This window comes from Indicator indicator, chromosome 28, assembly GCF_027791375.1.
Source record: "Indicator indicator isolate 239-I01 chromosome 28, UM_Iind_1.1, whole genome shotgun sequence".
Taxonomy (NCBI): Eukaryota; Metazoa; Chordata; class Aves; order Piciformes; family Indicatoridae; genus Indicator; species Indicator indicator.
This window is the reverse complement of record NC_072037.1, coordinates 11432959-11455898: the sequence shown is the minus strand read 5'-3', so window position 1 is coordinate 11455898 and position 22940 is coordinate 11432959. Positions and strand designations below refer to the sequence as shown.

General features: G+C 47.6%; 2 protein-coding genes across 2 annotated transcripts; one reads left to right on the top strand and one right to left on the bottom strand.

Moving 5' to 3' along the window:
- Nucleotides 1–17: 17 nt before the first annotated feature.
- STKLD1 (serine/threonine kinase like domain containing 1) lies at nucleotides 18–16900 on the top strand. Its single transcript, XM_054393387.1, has 19 exons — nucleotides 18–32; nucleotides 653–748; nucleotides 1232–1276; nucleotides 2827–2901; nucleotides 3606–3710; nucleotides 3917–3987; nucleotides 4492–4607; nucleotides 5191–5303; nucleotides 5956–6116; nucleotides 6611–6741; nucleotides 7377–7460; nucleotides 8666–8782; nucleotides 9166–9300; nucleotides 10858–10986; nucleotides 12741–12866; nucleotides 13706–13834; nucleotides 14864–15001; nucleotides 16099–16178; nucleotides 16850–16900. Exons 1-19 carry the CDS (start codon nucleotides 18–20, stop codon nucleotides 16895–16897), a joined length of 1914 nt encoding a protein of 637 aa, XP_054249362.1. The 3' UTR covers nucleotides 16898–16900.
- Nucleotides 16901–17411: 511 nt separating this feature from the next.
- On the bottom strand, nucleotides 17412–22608 carry REXO4 (REX4 homolog, 3'-5' exonuclease). The gene is made up of 8 exons (XM_054393389.1): nucleotides 22432–22608; nucleotides 21698–22119; nucleotides 21269–21424; nucleotides 20871–21064; nucleotides 20016–20104; nucleotides 19409–19483; nucleotides 18899–18973; nucleotides 17412–17523 (listed from the first exon to the last, which is right to left on the bottom strand). The coding sequence occupies exons 1-8, from the start codon at nucleotides 22606–22608 to the stop codon at nucleotides 17422–17424; spliced, it is 1290 nt and encodes a 429-aa protein (XP_054249364.1). The 3' UTR covers nucleotides 17412–17421.
- Nucleotides 22609–22940: the final 332 nt, after the last annotated feature.

Sequence of the window (22940 nt, the reverse complement as noted above, 5' to 3'; positions counted from 1 at the left end):
CCAAGCTCTGTCCCGCCATGGAGAAATATGAGGTGCTGCCTGAGGGGTTAGGCCTTACCTGGTGGGGAGGGGATGGCTGTAGTCTTGTGGGAGGTCCAAGGCAATAGGGAGGTAGTGGAGGTGGCCTATGGTAGAGGTAGATGGAGGGAAGAGATGTAGGTACTATGGGGTGGGAGTGCAAATGGCTCTGGAGGGGAATACGTGGTCCTAGGCAGGGGTTTGTGGTCTGGCAAGAGAGTGGAGGTACCTTCTGATAGTGGAGGGAGAGTGTAAGAGGCCCTTGGAGGGTGTATGGCCCTGGAAGGGATGCAGGTGGTCCTAGGGAGGGTGTGTGTGGCCTTGAGAAGGGTGTAAGTAACCCTGAGGAAGTGGCTTGTGTGGTCACAGGGTGGAAAGCATTGTGGTGTGTGGATGGCTCTATGGATACAGGGATGTTCTGTTCAGCAGGAAGGAGTGGGAGGGAATATCCTGGAGAAGACCGCCTGTGTTCCTCTCAGGAGTTGGGGTGCCTTTGGCCCTGCCATGGGGAACTGGAGGGGTGTGCTGTGTGGAGGCTGGCTGTGGGAAAGTGTGTTGAAGAAACTTTCTGACTTGGTGGTCCTACCACTTGGAGCTAAGCTAAGTGTGTTACCCTCTCTCCTCTGCCCCACAGGTGCTGGAGCAGCTTCAGCCTGGGGCACTGGGCACTATGCTGGTAGCTGCATTGAAAACAGAAGAGGATGTGGAGAAGAAATATGTAATAAAGCAGGTGAGGAGGTGGTTGCTAGGAAAACAGCAGCCCATTGGTGTGTTTGTCATCTCCATGGACCCTTCTGAGAGTAGCAAACGTTGTAGGCAGCTTAGCCACAGGGTAAGAGGAGGTTTTCACCTTACTGTGCTGCTGGCTTGGGAATTGGAAAATCGAGATCAATTTACTGGAATATTGAGGTTAAAAACGTGGAAAGGGGAGCAGCCTATTTAGGACTACCCAGTGTGTTTTCACCTTAGCTTTCTGCTGCTTTGATGGTGCAGGGGAAGGACTGGCTGGCTGTTGCAGGCTCATTTAGTGCTCTGTTTCTGGCCCTCTCCCCACAAGATGACTCCTCCAAACATCAGAGATGGAACTATCATTGAAAATTTATGCCAATTCATCCACAAATTTGCAGTTCAAATCAGCTTGGCAAGATTGCTCTGGCTTAAAGTTTTCTTGTCTCTATATTGCAACCTCATCCTTGTCTTTTGTTTGGTGCAGGTTGAATGCATTGAAGAAAAGCAAGCAAATGAGGCCTTGAAGGAGGTATGAGTGCAGCTGTTCTTTCCTGCTTCACTTACAAAGACCAAAGTCTTCAAAGCCTTTTATCTACAAGGATTAATTAAGTAAATAGTCCAGGCCTAAATTAGGTAGGGCCTAATTAGGGGTGTTCTCCTTGCCCTCTGAGCTCAGGTCAGCATTTTGTATTAATTGTTTGGGGTTTTTATATTTGAATATGTAAATTCAAATGAGTTGCTGGTTGTCAGGGGGGAGTCCTTCTTTTGAGCTGAAGACACAGAGCAGAGCTCATCTTTTTGGCCTTTCAGCTAAAGGAGCAGCTGTTTATAGTTTATTATTAACTCCATTTCTAGTTAGCACTTCATTATGTATTTATTTCTCAGACCTTTTTGGATGGGAGTGATTTGCCTGGCTTTCTGTATTTGGGGGCAAGCTTGTAGTGCCTCAAGGGAGAAGCAACATCAAAAATACAGTTAAAATGCAAACATTTCTTTCAACAAAATATGTGGGGCAGCACGAAAGGGGTTAGGCTCACAGCATCTTGCCATCTGCAGCTGAGGGAGGATACATCTCTGCACAGAGGCTTCATCCTGCTCAGGAGAGGTGACCTCTTTATGCACTGAGTCTGGCTTTACTACTAAAATGTGATCCAATTTTGCTGCTGATGGCTATCTCTAGTGAAATAAATGTAGTTGTACTAGCTGGGAGTGTGGCTCTTCTTAGTTCTTCCATTCTGCCTGCACAGTTAGAAGCACAACTGCAGGAGAATAAGCTGAATTTTGAATTCTTTTTTTCACCTTTCACATCAGCAGCAGATTTGCTGAAGTACTGGAGGGCCCTACATGGAAACCAGCTTCAGGGAGATAAGCATCTCACTGGCAGATAAGCATCTCCTGGGCTTCTCTGAGGTTCAAACTGGCATAAGGGTTACTGGAAATCATGGCCATGCTAGATAAATCATCTCGACTTTGATGTTCTAAAGTGTGGTTACAGGTTGGGATCTTAGGAACTGAAGAAGGTGTGGGGGGGTTGTTTCCATATCACCTTCCTAAAGATCAGTTTATATCCATGAATCTCACAAAGCTGCTGTGAGTAAGGTCCTGAGGAGTAGGATCTTGGTGAAATACATCCCTTAATCTGACATTTGTGCATGCAAATGAACAACAGAGCTTGCACAGGGAAGGGGTTTGGTCAGATACGTGACATGAACAAGTCAGGAGCTGGCTTAGGACGTTGTTCAAGGCACTGTTAATTCATAGATTCATAGAATGGATTGGGTTGGAAGGGACCTTAAAGATCATCCAGTTCCAATCCCCCTGACATGAACAGGGACACCTCCCACCACCTCAGGCTGCTCAAGGCCTCATCCAGCCTGGCCTTGAACACCTCCATGGAGGGGACATCCACAACCTCCCTGGGCAACCTGTTCCACTGTCTCGCCATCCTCACTGTCAAGAAGTTCTTTCTAATCTCCAGTCTAAATCTGTTCTCCTCAAGCTTCAATCCATTCCCTCTTGTCCCATCACAACATGACTTTCTAGCCATAGAAATCTCTCTCTGCTTTTTGTTCTATGCAGGCAATAGATCTGCTACAACTTCAGCATTCAAACATCTGTGCTTACAAGGAATTGTTTGTGACCTGGGATAATGAGGTGAGAATGAAACAGGATTGGTTAAACTGGGACACATGGTGGATGTTGGTCTGTCAGCCTTTTTTCAGGTTTAAATTTGGGTTCATTGCTGAGATGCTAAAAGGAAAAAAAAAAAAAAGAAAGGCTATTTGAGTGGAAACAAACCTGCTTTTGAACTCCTGAATAAGACATGCTGAAAAGCTGTGAGGATATGTGGATTGAAGTCCATTTCAGTGGTGTCCAGTGACAGCACAAGGGAAAATGGGCACCATCTGGAACCTAGGAGGTTCCATCTGAACAGGAGGAGAAACTTCTTTGCTGTGAGGGTGCTGGAGGCCTGGAGCAGGCTGCCCAAAGAGGTTGTGGAGTCTCCTTCCCTGGAAAGCTTCCTGCCCCACCTGGCCATTGTGATCCCGGGCAAGCTGCTGTGGGTGCCCTGCTTTAGCAGGGGGGTTGGACTGGATGATCTCTAGAGGTCCCTTCCAGCCCCCACTATGCTGGGATTCTGGGATTTACCTGCAGATCTTACTCAGTGCTCTGGCAAAGTTTGTGTTGATTTATGGATGTGCATTTGACTTATCTGAAGCCATGTGGGACAAGTTAGCATGCTTGATAATTGTATTTTTTAAAAGTACAACAGACATGCTCTAGACTCAATAAAAGCCACTAAATATTGTCATCTCTGGGAGAGCTTAATCAGCTGAGAACACCTTGTTTTATTCCAGATATCATCTGTCTTCCTTTGTCTGGTAATGCAGCACTCAGGCCAAGGAGATCTTTCAGCTGTAATCAAGGAAAAAAGGCAGAAGTCAGAAAAAATAACAGACATGGTAAAAAGGAGAGAAGAGGCACCTGGCAGAAGTGGCAGAGTCTCTCTGCTTCTATCTTCTTTCCTCTGTATTCTTTTTTTCCCTCCAAGACTTCCCCAAAGTCTGCTCAGTTTTTTGCTAAAGGGTGGGTTTGGAAGCTTTATTCCAAAAGATATTTGGAAGGGATTCTATTTATGTCACCCTTTCCTGTGTGTTCCCCTCAACAGGTGGTTCTGAAGTTCCTGGGACAGATGGTGGATGCTCTGTTTTATATACACAAACAGAATATTTTCCACAGGTGAGCAGAAACCTTCCTCTCTGGCTGGTGGCACTTTGCTTGTGACAGTTGGTTCTGCACAGCTGTTCAGAGGCAGTGAATTTTACTGTTCCAAAAGGGAGAACTGGAGGTAGAAGTTCTGGACTGCATTTATAGATTAGTTTTCTGTGATTTCAGAAGTCATCAAATTCTTGAGTTTGGCCTAGAATTATCCATTTCAAGGAGATCTTCTCTCTGGTTCTTTGAATATGCTGAAATATTGATGTCCAGGTTGCCCAGGGAGGCTGTGGCTGCCCCCTCCCTGGAGGTGTTCAAGGCCAGGCTGGATGAGACCTTGAGCAGCCTGGGCTGGTGGGAGGTGTCCCTGCCCGTGGCACAAGGGTTGGAACTGGATGAGCTTTAAGGTGCCTTCCAACCCAAACCATTCTATGATTCTCTAACCCCCCCAAACCTTCTGATGTGTAAAGATGCTGGAACCTGTGGGTTTCTGATCTCCCAGGCTGACAGAGAATATTTGTGTTGCAGAAATCTCAAGCCATCAAACATCCTTGTGACTGGTGAAGCATCCTTCATGCTTAGTGACTTCAGTACAGAAACACTTATGAGAGATGAGATGAAATGGAAGAGAAGAGTGGAAGAAAGTAGATATTTGGGTTATTTAAAAAAAAAACAAACAACTCTATTTGTGAAAGATTCAGTTATGGTGGATATTGGTTCCTGGGGGGCATGCCCTAGGTGATCTTGTCTTGGTAGGGGGGTTGGACTTGATGATCTTCAGAGGTCCCTTCCAAGCCCTCACATTCTATGATTCTGTGATATTTAGAAATATCAAAGAGGAAAAAATTATCTTCCCTCTCCTTCTCTATGTTATGCTATTTGCCTTCTGAGGTGTGAATGGGATGTTCATGGGCAGTTGCCTGCAGCTTTAATTGGGTTCACAACTGGAAGCTATAAATATCTTGAGAGTCTGGGAACTCTGACACAGACACAGTTGGAGCCCTTTTCAGCCTGAGGCATGTGCAGTAACATCTCAGGGAACTGTTCATTAGTCAAAGTGTGTTTCTTAGTCTTCTGTGGCCTATCACCAGTGAAAAGCAACTAATCTCTGCAGAGTATCTCCACGTTATTTGTAGATGTGAACCAATTCCCTGCAGTTTGTGCACGTGCAAGGGAAAACTCTGTCCAGCACAGTGTCAGCCACGTCACTCTCTGATTCTTCAACAGATAAAAAGGCCTGGATGGCACCAGAAACATTTGTGTTTTCTTTTACTGAGAAGTCTGACATCTGGTCCCTGGGTTGTGTTCTGCTTGACATGATGACCTGCTTTCTTCTGAATGTATGTAATAATGTTGCATTATAGGATGAAAATGCCATCCTTAGGTGGATTAGAAGGGGTATGGTGAGTTTAGTCCAGAGAGGTTCTCCTGCCCCTCCATTCTGCCCTGGTAAGGCCACATCTGGAATGTTTTGTCCAGTTCAGGGCCCCTCAGGTCAAGAAGGACTTCAGGGAACTGCTTGAGAGAGTCCAGCAGAGAGCCACAAAGCTGCTGCAGGCAGTGGAACATCTCCCTGTGAGGCCAGGCTGAGGGAGCTTGGAGCAGAGGAGCCTGAGGGCTGCCCTCATTGGCTGGTGATAAAGATGTGCAGGGATGGAGCCAGGCTCTGTTCAGGGATGTCCAAGGACAGGACAAGGGGCACTGGGGCAAGCTGGAGGACAGGAGGTGCCACAGGAACAGAAGGGAAAACCTTGTCAATGTGAGGGTGCTGGAGCCCTGGAGCAGGCTGCCCAGAGAGATTGTGGAGTCTCCTTCTCTGGAGACTTTCTAAACCTGCCTGGATGTGTTCCTGTGTGCCCTGCTCTGGCAGGGGAGTTGGACTCAATCTTTTGAGGTCCTTTCCAACCCCTAACATTCTGTAATTGTGAAAATATCTCATCCCCCCCAGGCTCTCTGTGTGTGAGAACTTCTCTGATCCTGCACTCTTTACAGGCAGAAGAGATAACCTCCCTGCTGCAGGATATCAGAGAGGATCCTGGCCACCTTGAGGGAGTTCTGACACTGCTGCAGGATGGAGACAGCAGCTCTTTGCCTTTACTGCCAGTTTTATGCACGATGCTGCAGGTTGAGCCCAGCATGAGACCCACAGCAGAGTGAGTTCTGGATGCTTTCTCTTTGTTTCTTGCCCTACACCCACAAAAATGGGAATGTTAGCTGCTGTTTGAAAGAGTTTTGGGACTAGATGATCTTTAAGGTCCCTTCCAACTCCAGCCATTCTGGGGGGGAGTGTGTGAGTGATCTTACTGCTCACAAAGCCTCACAAACTGCTTTATTGAAGGCAGATAATGCTGCTCATTCAGCAGTGGGCTCTCAGATGTGGAGGTGCTCTTTTTGGCATCATTCCATTCCAAAATGCCACCCCACACCATTTCACAACTTGAAGCCTCAGCATGGCTTGCTCAGTGTAAGCTCTTTCCTTAGTCATTTTGAAGTAAATTGTTCCAAGTTCTGTCAAAAATAATCCAGTCCTCAAAGAAATATCATTAGCTTTTGACATCAAAATGGAAAAAAAAAAGAGCTTGAAGAATCATTTGGCTTTGTAATTTACCAGCTCTAACTTGCTGCTGCTTTTGTCTTCTTGTTTTAGGGAGCTGACTGATGCCCCATTTATTAGGAAATGTTTGGCTGTTGCTGAGGCCTCTGCAGTAAAACTGAAAAAGACTTTGCCTCCCACAATAATAGATGTGCTCCTTGAGGGAGGAATTGGAAGTGTTGTAGGTAATGAGGAAAATAAACTTTGTGGTGATTTTCCTAGGAAATAAATCCCTGGTACAAGCTAGAGCACAGGGGGTTCCCACTCAATATGAGGAGAAACTGTGAGGGTGCTGGAGCTCTGGAGCAGGCTGTCCAGAGAGATTGTAGAGTCTCCTTGTCTGGAGACTCACAACCTGCCTTGAATGTGTTCCTGTGTGCCCTGCCCTGGGTGATCCTGCTCTAGCAGGGGGTTTGGACTGGATGATCTCTGGAGGTCCCTTCTAATTCCTACCATTCTGTGATGCCACCAAAGGATCTGCTCCATTATTTTCTTTCTAAGGTATTACCTTAATCTGAAAAGGCTCTTGGAATATTGCATTTAAAGCTCCTAACCCTGCTCTGATTTAATATTCCAATAGGACCCCAAATTACATCATGCCCAAGGCACAGATTGTGGAGGTGAACCACAACACTTCTTCATATCTAAATGGTTGCTATTAAGGGCTTAAACCTGATTTAACTAACTCCTTTTCTTGAATTATCCCTTCAACAACCACAAATGACACTAGGTACATTTAGATAAATTCCCATCTTGCCCATCTTGAAGTGCTTGAAAAGTTTGTAGCCAATGGTTAGAAGAATTTTCTTGCTTTCTGCAGAATTCATGCAGACTTTCCAGGATGTAGAAGCAGCACAGGCTAAAGCCATCCAGCACCTTGCCAGCCTTGTGAGAGATGAAAGTGGTAAGGCAGTGGTTTATTCATTTATTTATTCTGCTCTTTCCTTGCTTTTTTTTTTTTTTTTTTTTGAGGTAATGGGAAGAGGAAACAATTTCTCATGGCAATAAATGAGAAGAAATTGCTCTCTTCCTAGTTCTACTTTCTGGAATGTACTGGACTAGGTCACTTGTGACTCTCCTGTGCTTGTTGTGTGAATACTTTTGAACAGCAGAGGTGAGGAAAAAGGGCTCTGGAGGAAACCCCCCCCAGTTTAGTAGTATTTTAATTGACAGTTAAGATGAATCAGCAAACTGAGCTCTGAGGCAAGTACCTCAAGGCAGCTTGGGGGTGATTCTTAGGAGTGCAAGAATGGGAGCAGAAGGAAACTCTGTGTCTAATAAAGCTGTGTGTGAAGACTTCGTTTTCTCCCAGCAGCTGAACATTTTTCACTGGTGATTCTGATCAAAGACCATTTTAGCTGCCACTTCTTTATGATGTTAAACCACAGAGGTGTTCATACCTGTAATCAATAAGGGGAAAATGGTTTGCTGCTTTCATCTGAGTTCACCTCTGTCTTCAGCTCTGCTCCTGAAGCAATCTTGACTCAGTAACACAGCAGGCTTGGGTTATAAATAACAAACTGAAAGGACCTGTGTGATCCTCAGTCAAGCCTATTGACAGCAGCACAAGGCCTTGCACACTTCTGACTGATTGTTTGGCATCTCTGCACCACAGCTTACCATGACTGATGCTCACATCTCTGAAGATGCTCAGAATGGATCCCTAAAACCCATCCTGTTTTCCCTGACAGTTGTGGATTCACTCAGTAGCTATCTGAGCTATCCCAAAAGCTCAAAGTCTTCCTAAATCTAGGAGACCTGGTGAAATACTCTCTTCCAGAGGTCCTGAAAAGCATGGCTTTGGGCTCATGCACAATGTTCTGCCCCACAACTTGCTGTAGGACCAGTGAACAATGCAGTGTGGCTTCAGGAGGACCATGCTGGCTACTCTTAGCTTGCACAGCCTTGCAGCTGGCTTTAGTGAGAGATTTCCCACAGAGACTACAAAATCCTCTCTGCATTGTTCCATCTCTACTTGCACTTTGTTCTCTCTGTTCTCCAAGAATATTGTTCTGCCCTATCACATCATCCACAGGGACTCAGCTGAAACTGCAACACTTGGAGCAGGGATCCCCACTGACCATCTCAAATGATTTCTTTTCCCTGCAGCCTTGTCCTATCTGCTGACACTGACAGAACTGATCACTTGTGCTATGAGGACTCATCTAGATTCTCTGCAGTTACAAGTAGATGGCTGCAGTTTGCTGCTTGAAATTCTTAGTCAAGGTACAGTTCTGGGCCTTCCAACTTCTGCTGGGGTAAGGCAGCAGGAATTCTGTGAAGTCAGATGTGGCAGCTAAGGTTTGAAATGGCTTCAGGAATGATTGCAGGGGATTGAAGTATTAGAGGAGGAATGTAAGCAGCTTTAATGAGTCTGGATTTCTCATGGACTTTCCTCAGGGCTAGCAGATATGACACCTGATAATGCTGCAAGCTTGGAAATGGGAGGAATTATTTTTCAGAAAAAGAAAACTTAAGCTTTTCTCTGTTATCTGAAGAAATGACCCTAATGAATGTCAGCGGGAGGTTCAGACTTCATTCAAAGCCACTGAATCTTTTTTTTTTTTTTTGGTCTTTCTCTTTTCTGTTGAAATGTCTACTTCTGACAGCTCTGGAGCAGGATGTGGTGGTACCCCTGGATGAGAATGTGATCAGCTCTCTGGTAGAGACAATGAGAAAACACTCTGAAAATGAAGAGTTAATTTCATTGGCCTGCAGGTTGCTGATGATGATTGCAACCAGTGGTGAGTTACCTTCTTCATTTTGGTGGGGGGGGGGAATGTTCTTATGTTTCTACTTCTATAATCTACTACTCGAGGTCAGGCTTGACAAGGCTCTGAGCAACTCGATCTAGTGGAGGATGTCCCTGCTCAATGGAGGGGGCTTGGAATAGATGACTTATGGAGGTCCCTTCCAACCCAAACCATTCTGTGATTCCATACAATACAAAACTTGTGACTTCACTGAGAAATGTGGATGTTTGTAGGGCTTAGTTTAATAGTGGCAATATAGGTAACATGTTGGGAAGATACTGAATGTTGGTAAGATAATGCTCCTGAAAGCAGAATCACAGAATGGCTTAAGTTGGAAGGAACTTCAGAGATCATCTACTCCAACCCACCTGCTGTGGGCAGGGACACCTCTCAACTAAACTCAGCTGCTCAACCTGGCCTTCAACACCCCCAGGGAGGAGGCAGCCACAACCTCCCTGGGCAGCCTATTCCAGAGTCTCACCACCCTGGTACTGAAGAACTTCTTCCTCAGCTCCAGTCTAACCCTGCTCTGCTTCAGCTTCAAACCATTCCCCCTTGTCCTGTCTCTAGACACCCTCAGGAAAAGTTCCTCTTCAGCCTTTCCTGAAGGACCCCTTCAGCTATTGGAAGGAAGCTGTGAGGTCCCCCTGGAGCCTTCTCTCCAGGCTGAACACCCCCAGCTCCCTCAGGCTGCCCTCACAGCAGAGCTGCTCCAACCCTTGGATCATCTTTGTGGTCTCCTCTGGACTCACTCCAGCAGCTCTGTGTCCTCCTTCTGCTGGGAACACCAGAACTGGAGGCAGTACTGGAGGTGAGGTCTGAGCAGAGCAGAGTCCAGGAGCAGAATCCCCTCTCCTGCCCTGCTGCCCACGCTCCTCTGGCTGCAGCCCAGCCTGCAGCTGCCTGCTGGGCTGCATGAGGGCACTGCTGGCTCCTGGGGAGCTTCTCAGCAACCAACACCCCCAAGTCTCTTTCTTCAGAGCTACTCTCAACCGTTTTACCCAATTTCTCTACTTTATTTTTCCTCCTGAGATTGGAATTGCTGACTATTGAGGGTGTTTTAAAAACCCAGCCTTTGAAACCAGGTTGAAAAGGGTTCCAGGTAGATGAGGAGCAAGGGACTAAAAGTATAAAGCATCATGTAGAAAGAAATTTGCCTTCTGAGCCCAAACTTTTACAGGGTTTCCTAACTCTGCAGCTGAATTGCTTGAACTGCTAACTTGCAAGCATTTGAAAAATTGACATTTCTACCCTCTCAGTTCCTTTTCTGCCCTATAAATTTCAGGGCTGTAGGGAAAAAGGATGGGCCAGCATCCCTCTGAAAGGGTTACAAGTGCTGAACGCTGTGCTTGCTGAATCTTAGGAAAAAATTGGGTCTGATTTACTCTCTTTTGTCCAGCTGATGGTGTTCTGTTACTGCTTTATCACCACTTCAATGGTTACTGCTGCTGTCTGTTGTGAGGACAGTGAGTGGGACCAAAAGAGCAGATTCTATAGTTTTTTTTTGTTTTTTTTTTTTTTTTTTTTTTTTTGTTCTTTATTTTTCAGATATTGCTGCGGAGAATCTCTGGAAAGTTGGAGTCGTTCCAGACCTTCTGTCAACTGTAAGGAAATTTCTTCCCAACCAAAAGATTTGCCTCTCTTGCTGTGGAGTTCTCTGGAGCCTGGCTGTGAGTGGTGAGCAGAACACAGCAAGTATTGTGCCTAGGCTCATGTGACTGGGTGGCAGCAGGTATTGTGCCTAATTGAGTTCAAACATTCCTGTTGCTGAGGCTGGATTGTTTCTCTTTCTCCCATTGTGGAGAGATCTCTCCACAGCACCACCAGAATAACTTGAAGTCATCCAGATTTAAACCAGAGGAAATGAGAAATCAGTGCAGGCTTTTTAGCAACCTTTTTCACTTTGGCACTTGATCACAAAACTGTGACTGTCTAGGCCAAGATCTGGTCTAGGAAGAGTGTCAGAATGCAAAGGGTGCTGCCTGGGTTGGCAGCCATGTGCCTTTGCTCTGCCCTTAGCAGAGGCAGTGCAGTGCTAACAGCCTGTTAGGTATCAGAATAGCATTTGGGATTAACAGCAGCTTACTGCTTTGTGTCTCACTTCTCTTGGCAGAGCTGGGCTAAATCTTGAGTTGAACACCTCCTAGAGACTTCCATTTCAAAAGGAATGTGATTGCCAAGGTAGTGAGTGTGCTTCTGCCATTGCCTTGGGAACAAACCAGCAGCACCCCACAGTGCTGGAGAGCAGAGCCAGGGGTGATTGCTTGAGCTGACCCCTTCTGATGAGACCATGTTGGGAGTTTTTTAGGGGATTTGTTTCTGTGGCATGTTCAGTGGGTTGAGAGTAGCTCTGAAGAAAGAGACTTGGGGGTGTTGGTTGCTGAGAAGCTCCCCAGGAGCCAGCAGTGCCCTCATGTAGCCCAGCAGGCAGCTGTGGGTTGGGCTGCAGCCAGAGGAGTGTGGGCAGCAGGGCAGGAGAGGGGATTCTGCTCCTTGACTCTGCTGAGACCTCACCTTCAATATTTCCTCCAGTGCTGGTGTCCCCAGCAGGAGGAGGACACAGAGCTGTTGGAGGGAGTCCAGAGGAGGCCACAAAGATGATCCAAGGGCTGGAGCAGCTCTGCTGTGAAGATAGGCTGAGGGAGCTGGGGGTGTTCAGCCTCGAGAGAACACTCTGGGGGGAACCTCACAGCTTCCTTCCAATAGCTGAAGGGGTCCTGCAGGAAGGCTGCAGAGGGACTTTTCCTGAAGGTGTCTAGAGACAGGACAAGGGGGAACAGTTTGAAGCTGAGGGAGAGCAGGGGGAAGTTCTTTAGTACAAGGGTGGTGACTCTGGAACAGGCTGCCCAGGGAGTGTTGAAGGCCAGGTTGGATGAAGCCTTGAGCAGCTGAGTCTGGTTGAGAGGTGCCCATGCCCATGGCAGGGAGGTTGCAGTAGGTGATCTCTTGAGATCCCTTCCAACCTGAGCCATTCTGTGATGATTCCTGTACCATTGTGGGTAGTTGGAGTCAACAAGAAAGCACAGGAGGTGCCCAGTTGAACTTGGTGGGTTTTATTCCCTCTGGACAACAAACTACCAGTTTGATTTCTGTGACCAGCTAAATATCCATCCTCAGACCTAAATCTATCAAAAAGAGGTTATTTTGGGAGGCTTCTTGCTGTGATCCCTTTGTGTAATTGAAGTGGCAAAGAAAATCAACTCCTGGAGTAATTCAGCTCTCCGTAATGAATTTCACTATTAGGCCTGTAAGGTTTGATTTGGTTTTGTATGTTTTACATTCTTTCCCTCTGCTGTTGTTCCTATTAATGCACCAACTGCACTGCTCCAATGCTATCACCCAGATGAGGTGTCACTGATACAATTTGACATTCAGTGTGCTTAGGATATTATTGTTTGATTAAATAACTCCTTCCTCTTTGTTGTGCTCAGAGAATACAGACCAAAGACTACTGAAGAGAGCTGTCCCTGTGACCTCTGCAGTCCTGCAGGAGCACCTCCAGAGTGGGACAGTTGCTGAGTCTGCTTGCTCTGCCCTGTGGGCATTGTCACTCCAAGGTGTGTTTTGCCAGTCCTCTCCTCCTTTGTCTGCCAGACATGTCTGGCTGGCTGTCAGTGGTGATCTTCCACATGCAGGCTGCTTGGCCTTAGCAGGCTCTGCAGATGGCAGCAGAGTTAGGAACTTGCATCCTCTCTTGCCAGTGTTCCTGCACTTGCTCCTCAACTCCCTGATGAAGCTATTTTTGAAGAGCTCTAGCAATTAGCTAACCAGACACTGCAGATGTAGCTGCTCATCATTACAGAACCCAAGAACCCTGTGCAGAGTTGGGACTTGATCTTTGGCTGATCTAAGAATCTCATTTGTGTTACTCCTTTGAGCACAGCACGCACTGGGAGGTTTGGTTTTATGCCATTTGCTTTGGAAACTGGGCACAATATTCCAGAATAAAAAGCTAAAATGCAAAGCTGTTTGACTTTCATGAATTCAAACTCATCCTTGCAGTACTGCTTTGTGTCTTTACTTCTTCCTCCTGTGAGGATATTGCCTTGTGTTCACCTACTGCCCTATGCTTTTGCCATCCTTCCATTAGCAAGAGCTGAGTAAACCACCCTGAGCAATCTCATTTTTAGCCTCCACCAGCAGAATACTTCAGTATTCAGGACTCTCCATTCCTTTTGGCTTGGAGAATGAAAGGGAATCTTGGCATAGAAGATCTGTCAGTAATGTAGAGCCCTGGATCAGCTCATAAGACCTCACTGGGTCCTTTTTTTACTGTAACAGGATTTCCCCTGTTTCTTTTGTTCACTTTCATGGCATAGTTAAGGTGATTTGAGAAACAGGAAGCTGGTTGAATGTTTTAAAGGCTCTGAAGTTATGGGGCTTTGTTTTTTTCCAGGTTGCTTAAGTGAAGATGAGTTTGAGCCCATGACTGTGCTTCTGCTGGATGCACTCAGGGAGCACCCAGGAAGAGCAGTGCTGGTGAAGAATGTCTGCCTGGCCTTAGCAAGCCTTCTAAGGCTGTCTGGTACCATTCAGCAGTTCTTAATTGCAAAGCAGCTCAGAAGTGGGGGGATTCTGGATGGTTCAGAAGTTCACAGTGAGACTGGATTGACATCTCCTCTCCTGAGTTAAATCTTCTCTTGTAGGACTGGAAGAGGAAATAGTGACGCTGGAGGTGTGAATTTTGGTTTTCCTTCCTATGGCACCAGTGTGTCTGAGAAGCACCAGATCAGTACAGTCTGATCTATGAGTAACTCCAGTGGCTGCTGGTTTTGTGATGTTTATAAACTGTGCAAAAAGGTAGAGCTCAAAGTGAAAACAACAGACATTTCAGTGTCACTCTGGCTCTGCATGGCAGTGTCAGCTGTGTTATGAATGTCTACTTGTCCAAATAAGATTCAGGAGGTCAAGAGAGGGGATTCTGCCCCTTGCATCTGCTCTGCTGAGACCCCACCTCCAATACTGTGGCCAGGTCTGGTGTCCCCAGCAGAAGGAGGACACAGAGCTGTTGGAGTGAAGCTAGGAGGAGGCCACAAAGATGATCCAAGGGCTGGAGCAGCTCTGCTATGAGGACAGGATGAAGGAGCTGGGGGTGTTCAGCCTGGAGAAGCAGAAGACTCCAGGGGGACCTCTTCCTGAGGGTGTCTAGAGACAGGCCAAGGGGGAATGGTTTGAAGCTGAGGCAGAGCAGGGTTAGACTGGAGCTGAGGAAGAAGTTCTTCAGTACAAGGGTGGTGAGAGTCTGCAATAGGCTGCCCAGGGAGGTTGTGGAAGCTTCCTCCCTGGGAGTGTTGAAAGCCAGGTTGGATGAGGCCTTGAGCAGCTGAGTCTAGTTGAGAGGTGTCCCTGCCCATGGTAGGGAGGTTGGAGATTATGATCTCTGAGTTCCCTTCCAACCTGAGCCATTCTAGGGATTCAGAACAGCTTTTAGAAACATTGCAAATAATGGGACTGACTTCCTGGAAGAATATCAGACACATGCTATGTGGAGCAGGGCATTGGGAAGGAGCTGATGCAATCTGCAGCTGCCCAGCAGTGTTTGTCTCCCTTTCAGAGACACCAGCTTGGAGACTGATAACTGATTCAGAAGGCAGTGGAATAAACCTCCTTAAAGACACCTACCACCTTCACTTCCATCATCCACAAGTGGTGGAAAGTATCTGCCTGCTGATGAATGAGATGGTTCAGTATGGTGAGATGGTTATTTGCTGAATCTCTTCTCCTCTCACCCCCAAAAGATAGTGAAGAAACACCCCCTGCCCCCCCAAAGAATCAAAACCTAAATGCAGATGCTGCAGAGACATGAAAGGATTCCCAAACACTGGAACAGGCTGCCCAGGGAGATGGTTCAATCCCTATCCCTGGAGGTGTTAAAAAGAGGCAGAGATGTGTTTCTGAGGGCCATGGTTTGGCACCAGACTTGGTAGTTAGAGAATGGTTGGACTCCATGATCTTCAAAGTTGTATTTTTTTTTCCAACCAAAACAATTCTGTGTCTCTGTGTTAGTAGCTCTCAGAAAAGACTGTACCTGAGAAAGGAGAATGTGAGATGAAAGCAGTGTGACCAGCAGGACCAGAGAGGTGATCCTGCCCCTCTCTAGGTTGCTCATATGAGACCCCACCTGGAGCATTGCATTTGGTTCCTGTGTCCCCAGTGTAAGAGCTGCTGGAGCAGGTCCAGAAGAGGCCACAAAGATGATCCCAGGGATGGAGAACCTCCCCTATGGGGACAGGCTGAGAGAGTTTGGGTTGTTCAGCCTGGAGAACAGAAGGCTCCAGGGAGACCTTAGAGTAGTCTTCCAGTATCTGAAGGGGCTACAGGAGAGCTGGGCAGGGACTTTTGACAAGGTCTGGGAGTGACAGGATGAGGGCCAATGGCTTTGAGCTGGAAGAGGGGAGATAGAGACTGGAGATGAGAAAGAAATTCATTCCAGTGAGGTTGGTGAGACACTGGAACAGATTGCCCTGGGAGGTTGTGGATGGCCCTTTCCTGGAGGTGTTTGAGGCCAGGTTGGATGAGGCCTTGACCAACCTGGGCTAGTGGGAGATTTGAACTGGATGATCTTCAAGGCCCTTTCCAACCCAAACCATTCTGTGAATCTATGAACTGGAACTGAGAGCTTATCCCACTCATTCTTGGATAATTATAAATTGCACTGATGTCAACATTCTAATTCACCTTCTCTTGCCTTCTCTGTGTGTAAATCTCTTCTCTTTCTGTGCTCCTTGAGCTCATGCTGAAGCTGTTGGCTACTGTAACCATAAACGCCCCTGGTTGTTTACACCACAGATGATGTTCTGCTGGAGATGCTATCCCTGAACATGGAGGAACTGCTGTCTGACATACAAAGCCACTTTGCTTCCAGCAGGGTATGTAGAAGTCACTGTGGGAAGAGGCTAAATGCTTAATATATTTCTGGTGATGGATTTTATCACCCCCTCACTGCATAGGGGTTGGGATACAGAAGCTTTAAAGGTCACTTCCAACCCAAACCATTGTGATTAAGAGTTGCTTTGGATTTCACAGAACCAGCCCTCACCTGTGTTGACAAGGCTCATTTTAAAGGCTGAGGGAGCTGGGGTTGTTCAGCCTAGGGAAGAGAAGGCTCCAGAGGACCTTAGAGCTGCCTTGCAATAGCTGAAGGAATCTTCCAAGAAGGCTGCAGAGGGACTTTTCATAAGGGTGTCTAGAGACAGGCCAAGGGAGAATGGTTTGAAGTTGAGGGACAGCAGGGTTAGACTGGAGCTTAGGAAGAAGTTCTTCAGTATGAAGGTGGTGAGATTCTGGTATAGGCTGCCCAGGGAGGCTGTGGATGCCTCCTCCCTTGAGGTGTTGAAGACCAGGTTGGATGAGGCCCTAAGCCTAGCTGAGAGGTTGGAGTAGATGATCTCTGAAGTCCCTTCCAGCCTGAGCCATTCTATGATGATGATTACCAGGAAAGGCTTTTTCTTTGACACCATTTTTATTAATAAAGGGATATAAAAATAAGTGGAGCAAACAAAGTAATGTTGGGTTGGACAACTCTCATGTTTCTCTCCAGGAGATAAGGACCCTTGTGGATGCAACGCTTCTGAAACTGCAGAAGTAAAGTGGAAACCTTTTAATACAAGCACAAGACTTGTCTACTTCTGGTTCAGACAGAGAAGTTTAGAACTTCCAGAAATGCTGTCAGAAGATTTTTCTCATCAGATTAACAGTAGGCCATTAGTAATGGATAAACTGTTCTAGATTGTGTTGATTTGGGTACCACAACAGAGGCTAACAGCAATAATGAAGAATTTGCCTTACTTTGAGACTTTAAAGATTTGAGTCTGGGCAGTTTTCCTCCTTCATCTACTGTACTTTAACAACCCTTTTTCAGTCTATTTCCTTTGTAGAAACTCAACTCAAGCACTTACAAGTGTTGTTTAAACACAGTAACAGGCATTAGGTTGTAGGTACCATCCAGAGAGGGGACACTGGCAGCCTTCTCCTCTGGCACCATTCACCTAGCAGGTTAGAAGCATTATCTTGTGACTGATTTCATCAAGCAGCTGCTGTCAGTTCTGAGTTGTCTCTAAATGTGCCTTAGGATGTGACAGGAAACCAGCAAATGCTGCAGATGAAAAGCATTCAGGTTTTAGGTTTTTTGTTCTTAGGTTTGTTCTTGAGAGCAGCTTCCCATTTCTTTTTCTCTAAGGTGTAGAGTCTCATAGCTGCTTGTGCATCCTGAACCTAAGAGAGAACAAAACAGGAGGCTTAATGAAATGTAGCTGTGATATGCTTTAAGAACCATTAGTGTCAATAAACATCACAATCTTCCATCCTTTCAAGTAATGTTGCCTAATTTCTTTCTAGACTTAGGCTCTATGACTAGTGGAAAGGGATTCATCTGGGTTCAGAACACACAGCCCACCACCAGGCTATGCACTTCTCTTTCTCATTGTGACTTGAGAAACAAGAAGGAAAAAAAACACTTTGGATTGATTCAACATCTTGGAAGCTACCCTTAGAATTTGCCTTGTTCAGTTCATTCCTCTGTTAAATCCTTCGCTCCGCTGAAAGGAAGGAACTCAAATATTTTATACAAGGCTGCAGAATGCTGCTTTTAAGGTGAGTCAATATTTGAGAATTACTTTTTCTTTTTCCCATGAGGATCTCAAAATAACAAGAATTAGTATTTAAACAGAAGACAGCTGACTTAGTGGCTATAAGAAAATAATTCAAGTGCTAGGAGACCTGTAACAGTAAGAAAATTAAATGGCAATCCTGCTGTGTGCTGGTGTCCGAGCAGAGCTTGCTGACATGGGCTAATCCCAGGCACAAAGTCAGGCTGGGTGCAGAGTGGGTTGAGAGCAGCTCTGACGAAAGTCTTGGGGATGCTGCTGCTCCCCAGGAGCCAGCAGTGCCCTCATACAACCCAGAAGGCAGCTGTGTGCTAGAGAAGTGTGGGCAGCAGGGCAAGAGAGGGGATTCTGCCCCTTGACTCTGCTCTGCTGAGACCTCACCTCCAATATTTCCTCCAGTTCTGGTGTCCCCAGCAGAAGGAGGACACAGAGCTGCTGGAGTGAGGCCAGAGGAGGCCAAAAAGATGATCCAAGGGCTGGAGCAGCTCTGCTGTGAGGACAGGCTGAGGGAGCTGGGGGTGTGCAGCCTGGAGGAGTGAAGATTCTGGGGGAGACCTTAGAGCTTCCTTCCAATAGCTGAAGGGGTCCTACAGGAAGGTTGTGGAGGGACTTTTCCTGAGGGTGTCTAGAGACAGGACAAGGGGCAATGGTTAGAAACTGAGGGAAAGCAGGGAGAAGCCCTTCAGTACAAGCGTGGTGAGACTCTGGAACAGGCTGTCTGGGGAGGCTGTGGCTGCCTCTTCCCTGTGTGTTCAAGGCCAGGCTGGATGAGGCCTTGAGCAGCTGAGTCTAGTTGAGAGGTGTCCCTGCCCATGACAAAGAGGTTAGAGTAGATGATCTGAGGTCCCTTCCAGCCTAAGCCATTCTGTGACTTGGAGAGGCTAGAATGAAGCCACAGCATTCTGGATTGAAGCCAGATCCCAGAGGTGCCATGCAGTAGCCTGGTACCAACCCCCCAGGGTGTGCTGTGATGAGCTACTCACCGAGCAGTGCTCCGATGTCTGCACTCGAACGTTCAGCAGCTTCTCACAGAGCAGTTTCAGTGATGGCCTGGAGCTCTACAAACAGAACAGACAGAATCATGCTGTGCCCACTGCTGGAGGGACTCTAGAAGGATGTGGAGTGATAGGACAGGGGGCAATGGTATGAAAGTGCAACAGAGGAAATGTGGGTTGGACAGCAGGAGGAAGTTCTGCACAAGGAGGGTGGTGAAATCCTGGAACAGGCTGCCCAGGGATGTAGTTGAAGCTCTCTTCCTGGAGACATTCAAGGCCAGATTTGATGTGGCCCTGGGCAGCCTGATCTAGTTGGAGGTGTCCCTGCTGACTGCATGGGCGTTGGGCAAGATGACCTTTGAGGATCTTTTCCAACCCAATGCAGGGATCCCTGTTCCAGGTGGGAAAGAAGGAAAAGGGTCAGGCAGAGGCCAGTGCAGGAGGTGCTAGCAGCTGGGAGTCAGTTCACAGAGGGACACTTTCCCCTCAGTTTCTTACCTTGACTCTTTGTTTGAAAGGTTTGTATCTCTGTGTGTCACGTATCATCTTCTGGGGGTGATCAAGAAACAGCACCTAGAAGAAATGACACTTCCAGTCCAAATCATGATGCTGCTTGCAAATGTATACAGCTAAATGCAGAGCTCTTGCTGTGTACTTCCACCCACCATAAAATACAGATCAAACCCACAAACAGACAAGACCAAGATCATCCAGACACCAGCTGGAATCAAGAACCACAGTACTCCTTAGCAGGAGAAACAGAACTGAAGCTGGAAGCAGTGGTGGCACAGCCTGTCTCTGGTGTAAGGAAGCCCAGGCTGCTGAGCTCTGGGGGCTGAGCAAAGCACGCAAACAGTTCCCTTCCTGGGTCTTCAAGTGAGCAGATCAATGCTATGAGCAAGAGTTTGGAAGGTGAAGAACTTCAGCTGGCAAGTAACTGGGGCTGTCCTTGGTGCAGCAGGACAGGACAAGACACTGAGAGGTAGCAGTGAGAAATTTTCTAGTTTAGGTTGGTTCAGCTGACCCAGGAAGTTGTATCAGCAATTCAATCAACCTTAAAGTTTTGGAGCTTTGTCTTCAAAAGAAGAAATCTGCAGCCAAGTACCTTTAGGTCATTGCGTAAGGCATGTCCAACTAAAATCCTTCCATCCAAGAGGTTGGCAACCTCCTTCTGAACCATTTTAAAGTCTTCACCTAAAAAGACCACAGAAGGAAAACACTTTCCATTAGAAGCACAAAATAACTCAGTACCCTGCAGTTAAAGGGACACCTCTCAATTAGACTCAGCTGCTCAAGGCCTCATTCAACCTAGCCATGAATACCTCCAGAGAAGAAGCATCCACAAGCTGCCTGGGCAGCTTATTCCAGAGTCTCACCACCCTCAGACTGAAGAACTTCTTCCTCAGCTCCAGTCTAACCCTGCTCTCCCTCAGCTTCAAACCATTCCCCCTTGTCCTGTCTCCAGACACCTTCAGGAAAAGTCCCTCTGCAGCCTTCCTGCAGGGATCCCTTCAGCTATTGGAAGGCAGCTCTAAGGTCCCCCCAGAGTGTTCTCTTCTCCAGTCTGAACACCCCCAGCTCCCTCAGCCTGTCCTCATAACAGAGCTGCTCCAGCCCTTGGATCACATTTGTCGCTTCCTCTGGCCTCACTCCAACAGCTCTGTGTCCTTCTTATGCTGGGGACACCAGACCTGGACACAGTATTGGAGGTGGGGTCTCAGCAGAGCAGAGGGGCAGAATTCATGAGTTAATATCTTCTCGTGCATCAGGGACCCCTCTGCAAAAGGTTTTTCTTCCCACCATTTTCCTTAGCCTCCAGGCTAGATTTTCTTTTCCCTTTCTCAAAACAGGTCTAAAATTTCTCTGAGCTCAGTCAAGGAGGTTTCTGTTGCAGCCTGTTAAGGAGGGGGAAAAAAGTCTTAAAGAACACTTTTGGGGGACTGGGAGGGAACCTTCCTACCTGATTTTATGTTCTGAGGGCGTATGCCACTGACAGCTGTTCTGTAATCAGTCACCTCCTCTGTGGGCTTCACATACTTGTCATAAATGCACTTCCCAAACTGGTTGACGATGGACACACGAGCCACGATGCTGTCCTCACCCTTGGGGCCCACTCCCACCATCTCACAGTCCATGGCTACAGCTCGTGTCAGCCTACAAGACAAAGGACACCTCTGTTACAGGGGCTGCAGAGTGGACTGCACAAAGCTCACATGGACCTGAATAGATAGAAACTGCAGTGTGCCTGCCAGCAGGCTCAGGGAGATGCCAGCTTGTGCTGTGCACCTGCAAATGACAGCTCTTAGAAGATAACCTCAGTGGCCTTGCTGCCATCCTTCCTGCTGGAATGCCACTCACCCTTCAAAAGCATTTTCTTTAACCAGCACTTGTTCCACAGACTGTTTGGTTTGGCCTGTTTCAAGTCCCAGGTTTCTTCTAGCAATTTTTGCTGCTTCAGGTCCTATTGCTGCTTCAATATCTTTTGGATCAACGTCATCAAACCAGATTTCAGCCCTGTTAAAGCAGAGATTTAGTTACACTGAAGAATCTTCAAACAGTCTTGGACCTTTACAGGGTAAGAGAAGCACATTCAGTATTTAAAGCAAGAGATCAGCTCTGTGAACATCAGTGCAGTGCTGTCACCTATGCAGGTTTGTTGTTTGTGAGGAGCAGGGTCAGCAAGACTCTTATTTCTCCTCAGATTTAGTCTGGGGGAGTGCAGCTGAATGCATTGCACACCTCCCAGAAAAAAGGTTCACATACATGGCTGATGCCTGAAGTACTCACTCTTTGGGTGGCTGCTCCCCAGGTTCTTCAGCTTTCCTCCTCTTATGTTTTATATCCTCTTTCTCCTTTACAGTGTTGTCATTTTGCCTTTTTTCTTTCTCTTTTGCAGTGTTGCCATTTTGCTTTTTCCCCTTCTCCTTCACAATATGGCCATTTTTATTTTTCTCTTTGCAGCTTTTTCCCTCACTCTTGGTACCATTTAAATTCTTCTCCACTGCAACCTTCTTGGATTCTGGTTTAGCCAAAGGAGGGTTTTCCTTAGCAGAAGCACTGTCCATTTTATGTGAGGATTTGGCCTTCATGTTCCCATTGATAGCTGGGACTTCTTGGCTATTTCCTGCTTTGAGTGGATGCTTCTTTTTGGTGTGTGTTTGACAGGTAGAGAGAGACTCGTTGGAGCTATTTGTCTTTTGTTTCAGTAGCTAAAATCACGGGGAAAAGGATTATTTTGGTGTGTTTCAACTCTGCCACCTCGCAGGGTCTGTCAGTGCTCAGGGACCCTGCACTCTCTAGCTATCTCTATGGGAATTAGCTGCAACGAGTCATCCCCGATCCCCCACTTCATTTATTGGTACAAATATGATGATTCTTTCTTTTTCAATTACCAGTCCAACGTGGGGTCGCAGTCGGAGAACCACAGCATGACCCCCCCACCTCCAGGCGCGCTTCCCCATCCCAGCCCCCAGGGGCTGCCTTCATCTCGCCACAGCCGACCCTCCCCCGGTTCCCCTCACCTCCTGCAGCGCCTTCCAGTTGGAGGAGAACTCCCCGGGGCTGCGGGGGGGAGCTGCCGCCATGCTGGGGCCCTTCTGCGCCGCCTCCCCGCCGCCATGCCCGGCCTTCCCCTTCTTCCTCTTCCTCCTCTTGCCCTTCTTGCGGGCCTGGGACTCCCCGGGGCTCTGCTTTGCCATGCGGGGCTTGCGCGGGCAGCCAGTCCGAGCAGGGCCGGGGCTGGGCTGGCCGGGCTGGCCACGCCGGCCACGCCGGGAGGGGGCCGAGCAGCAGCGCACCGGTCCGGCGGGAAACAGGGCCCCGCGCTGCGGTTCCGGCTGCCGGCCCTGCCCCCTGCAGGCCAGGCGGGCAGGGAGGCTTGGCCCGGCTGCTGCCGTGGGGTCACCGCGCTGCCATGGCGGAGGCGTGAGGCTTAGCAGGGCTCCGGTTTGGCAGCACAGAGCCCCTTTTCTGCCCACAGATCACCTCCTGCCCGTGGGGCTGCCCGCGCTGGCTCCAAGCTGGCTCTCGC

Coding starts and splice junctions, on each gene's coding strand:
- STKLD1 (XM_054393387.1), top strand. Junction 3,988..4,491: donor AAACAGAATATTTTCCACAG/GTGAGCAGAAAC, acceptor TTTGTGTTGCAG/AAATCTCAAGCCATCAAACA. Junction 8,783..9,165: donor GCTTGAAATTCTTAGTCAAG/GTACAGTTCTGG, acceptor TACTTCTGACAG/CTCTGGAGCAGGATGTGGTG.
- REXO4 (XM_054393389.1), bottom strand. CDS start 22,608: ATGGCAAAGCAGAGCCCCGGGGAGTCCCAGGCCCGCAAGAAGGGCAAG. Junction 21,425..21,697: donor GGGGAGCAGCCACCCAAAGA/GTGAGTACTTCA, acceptor CTGCTTTAACAG/GGCTGAAATCTGGTTTGATG. Junction 21,065..21,268: donor AAAGAAAATGCTTTTGAAGG/GTGAGTGGCATT, acceptor TTTGTCTTGTAG/GCTGACACGAGCTGTAGCCA.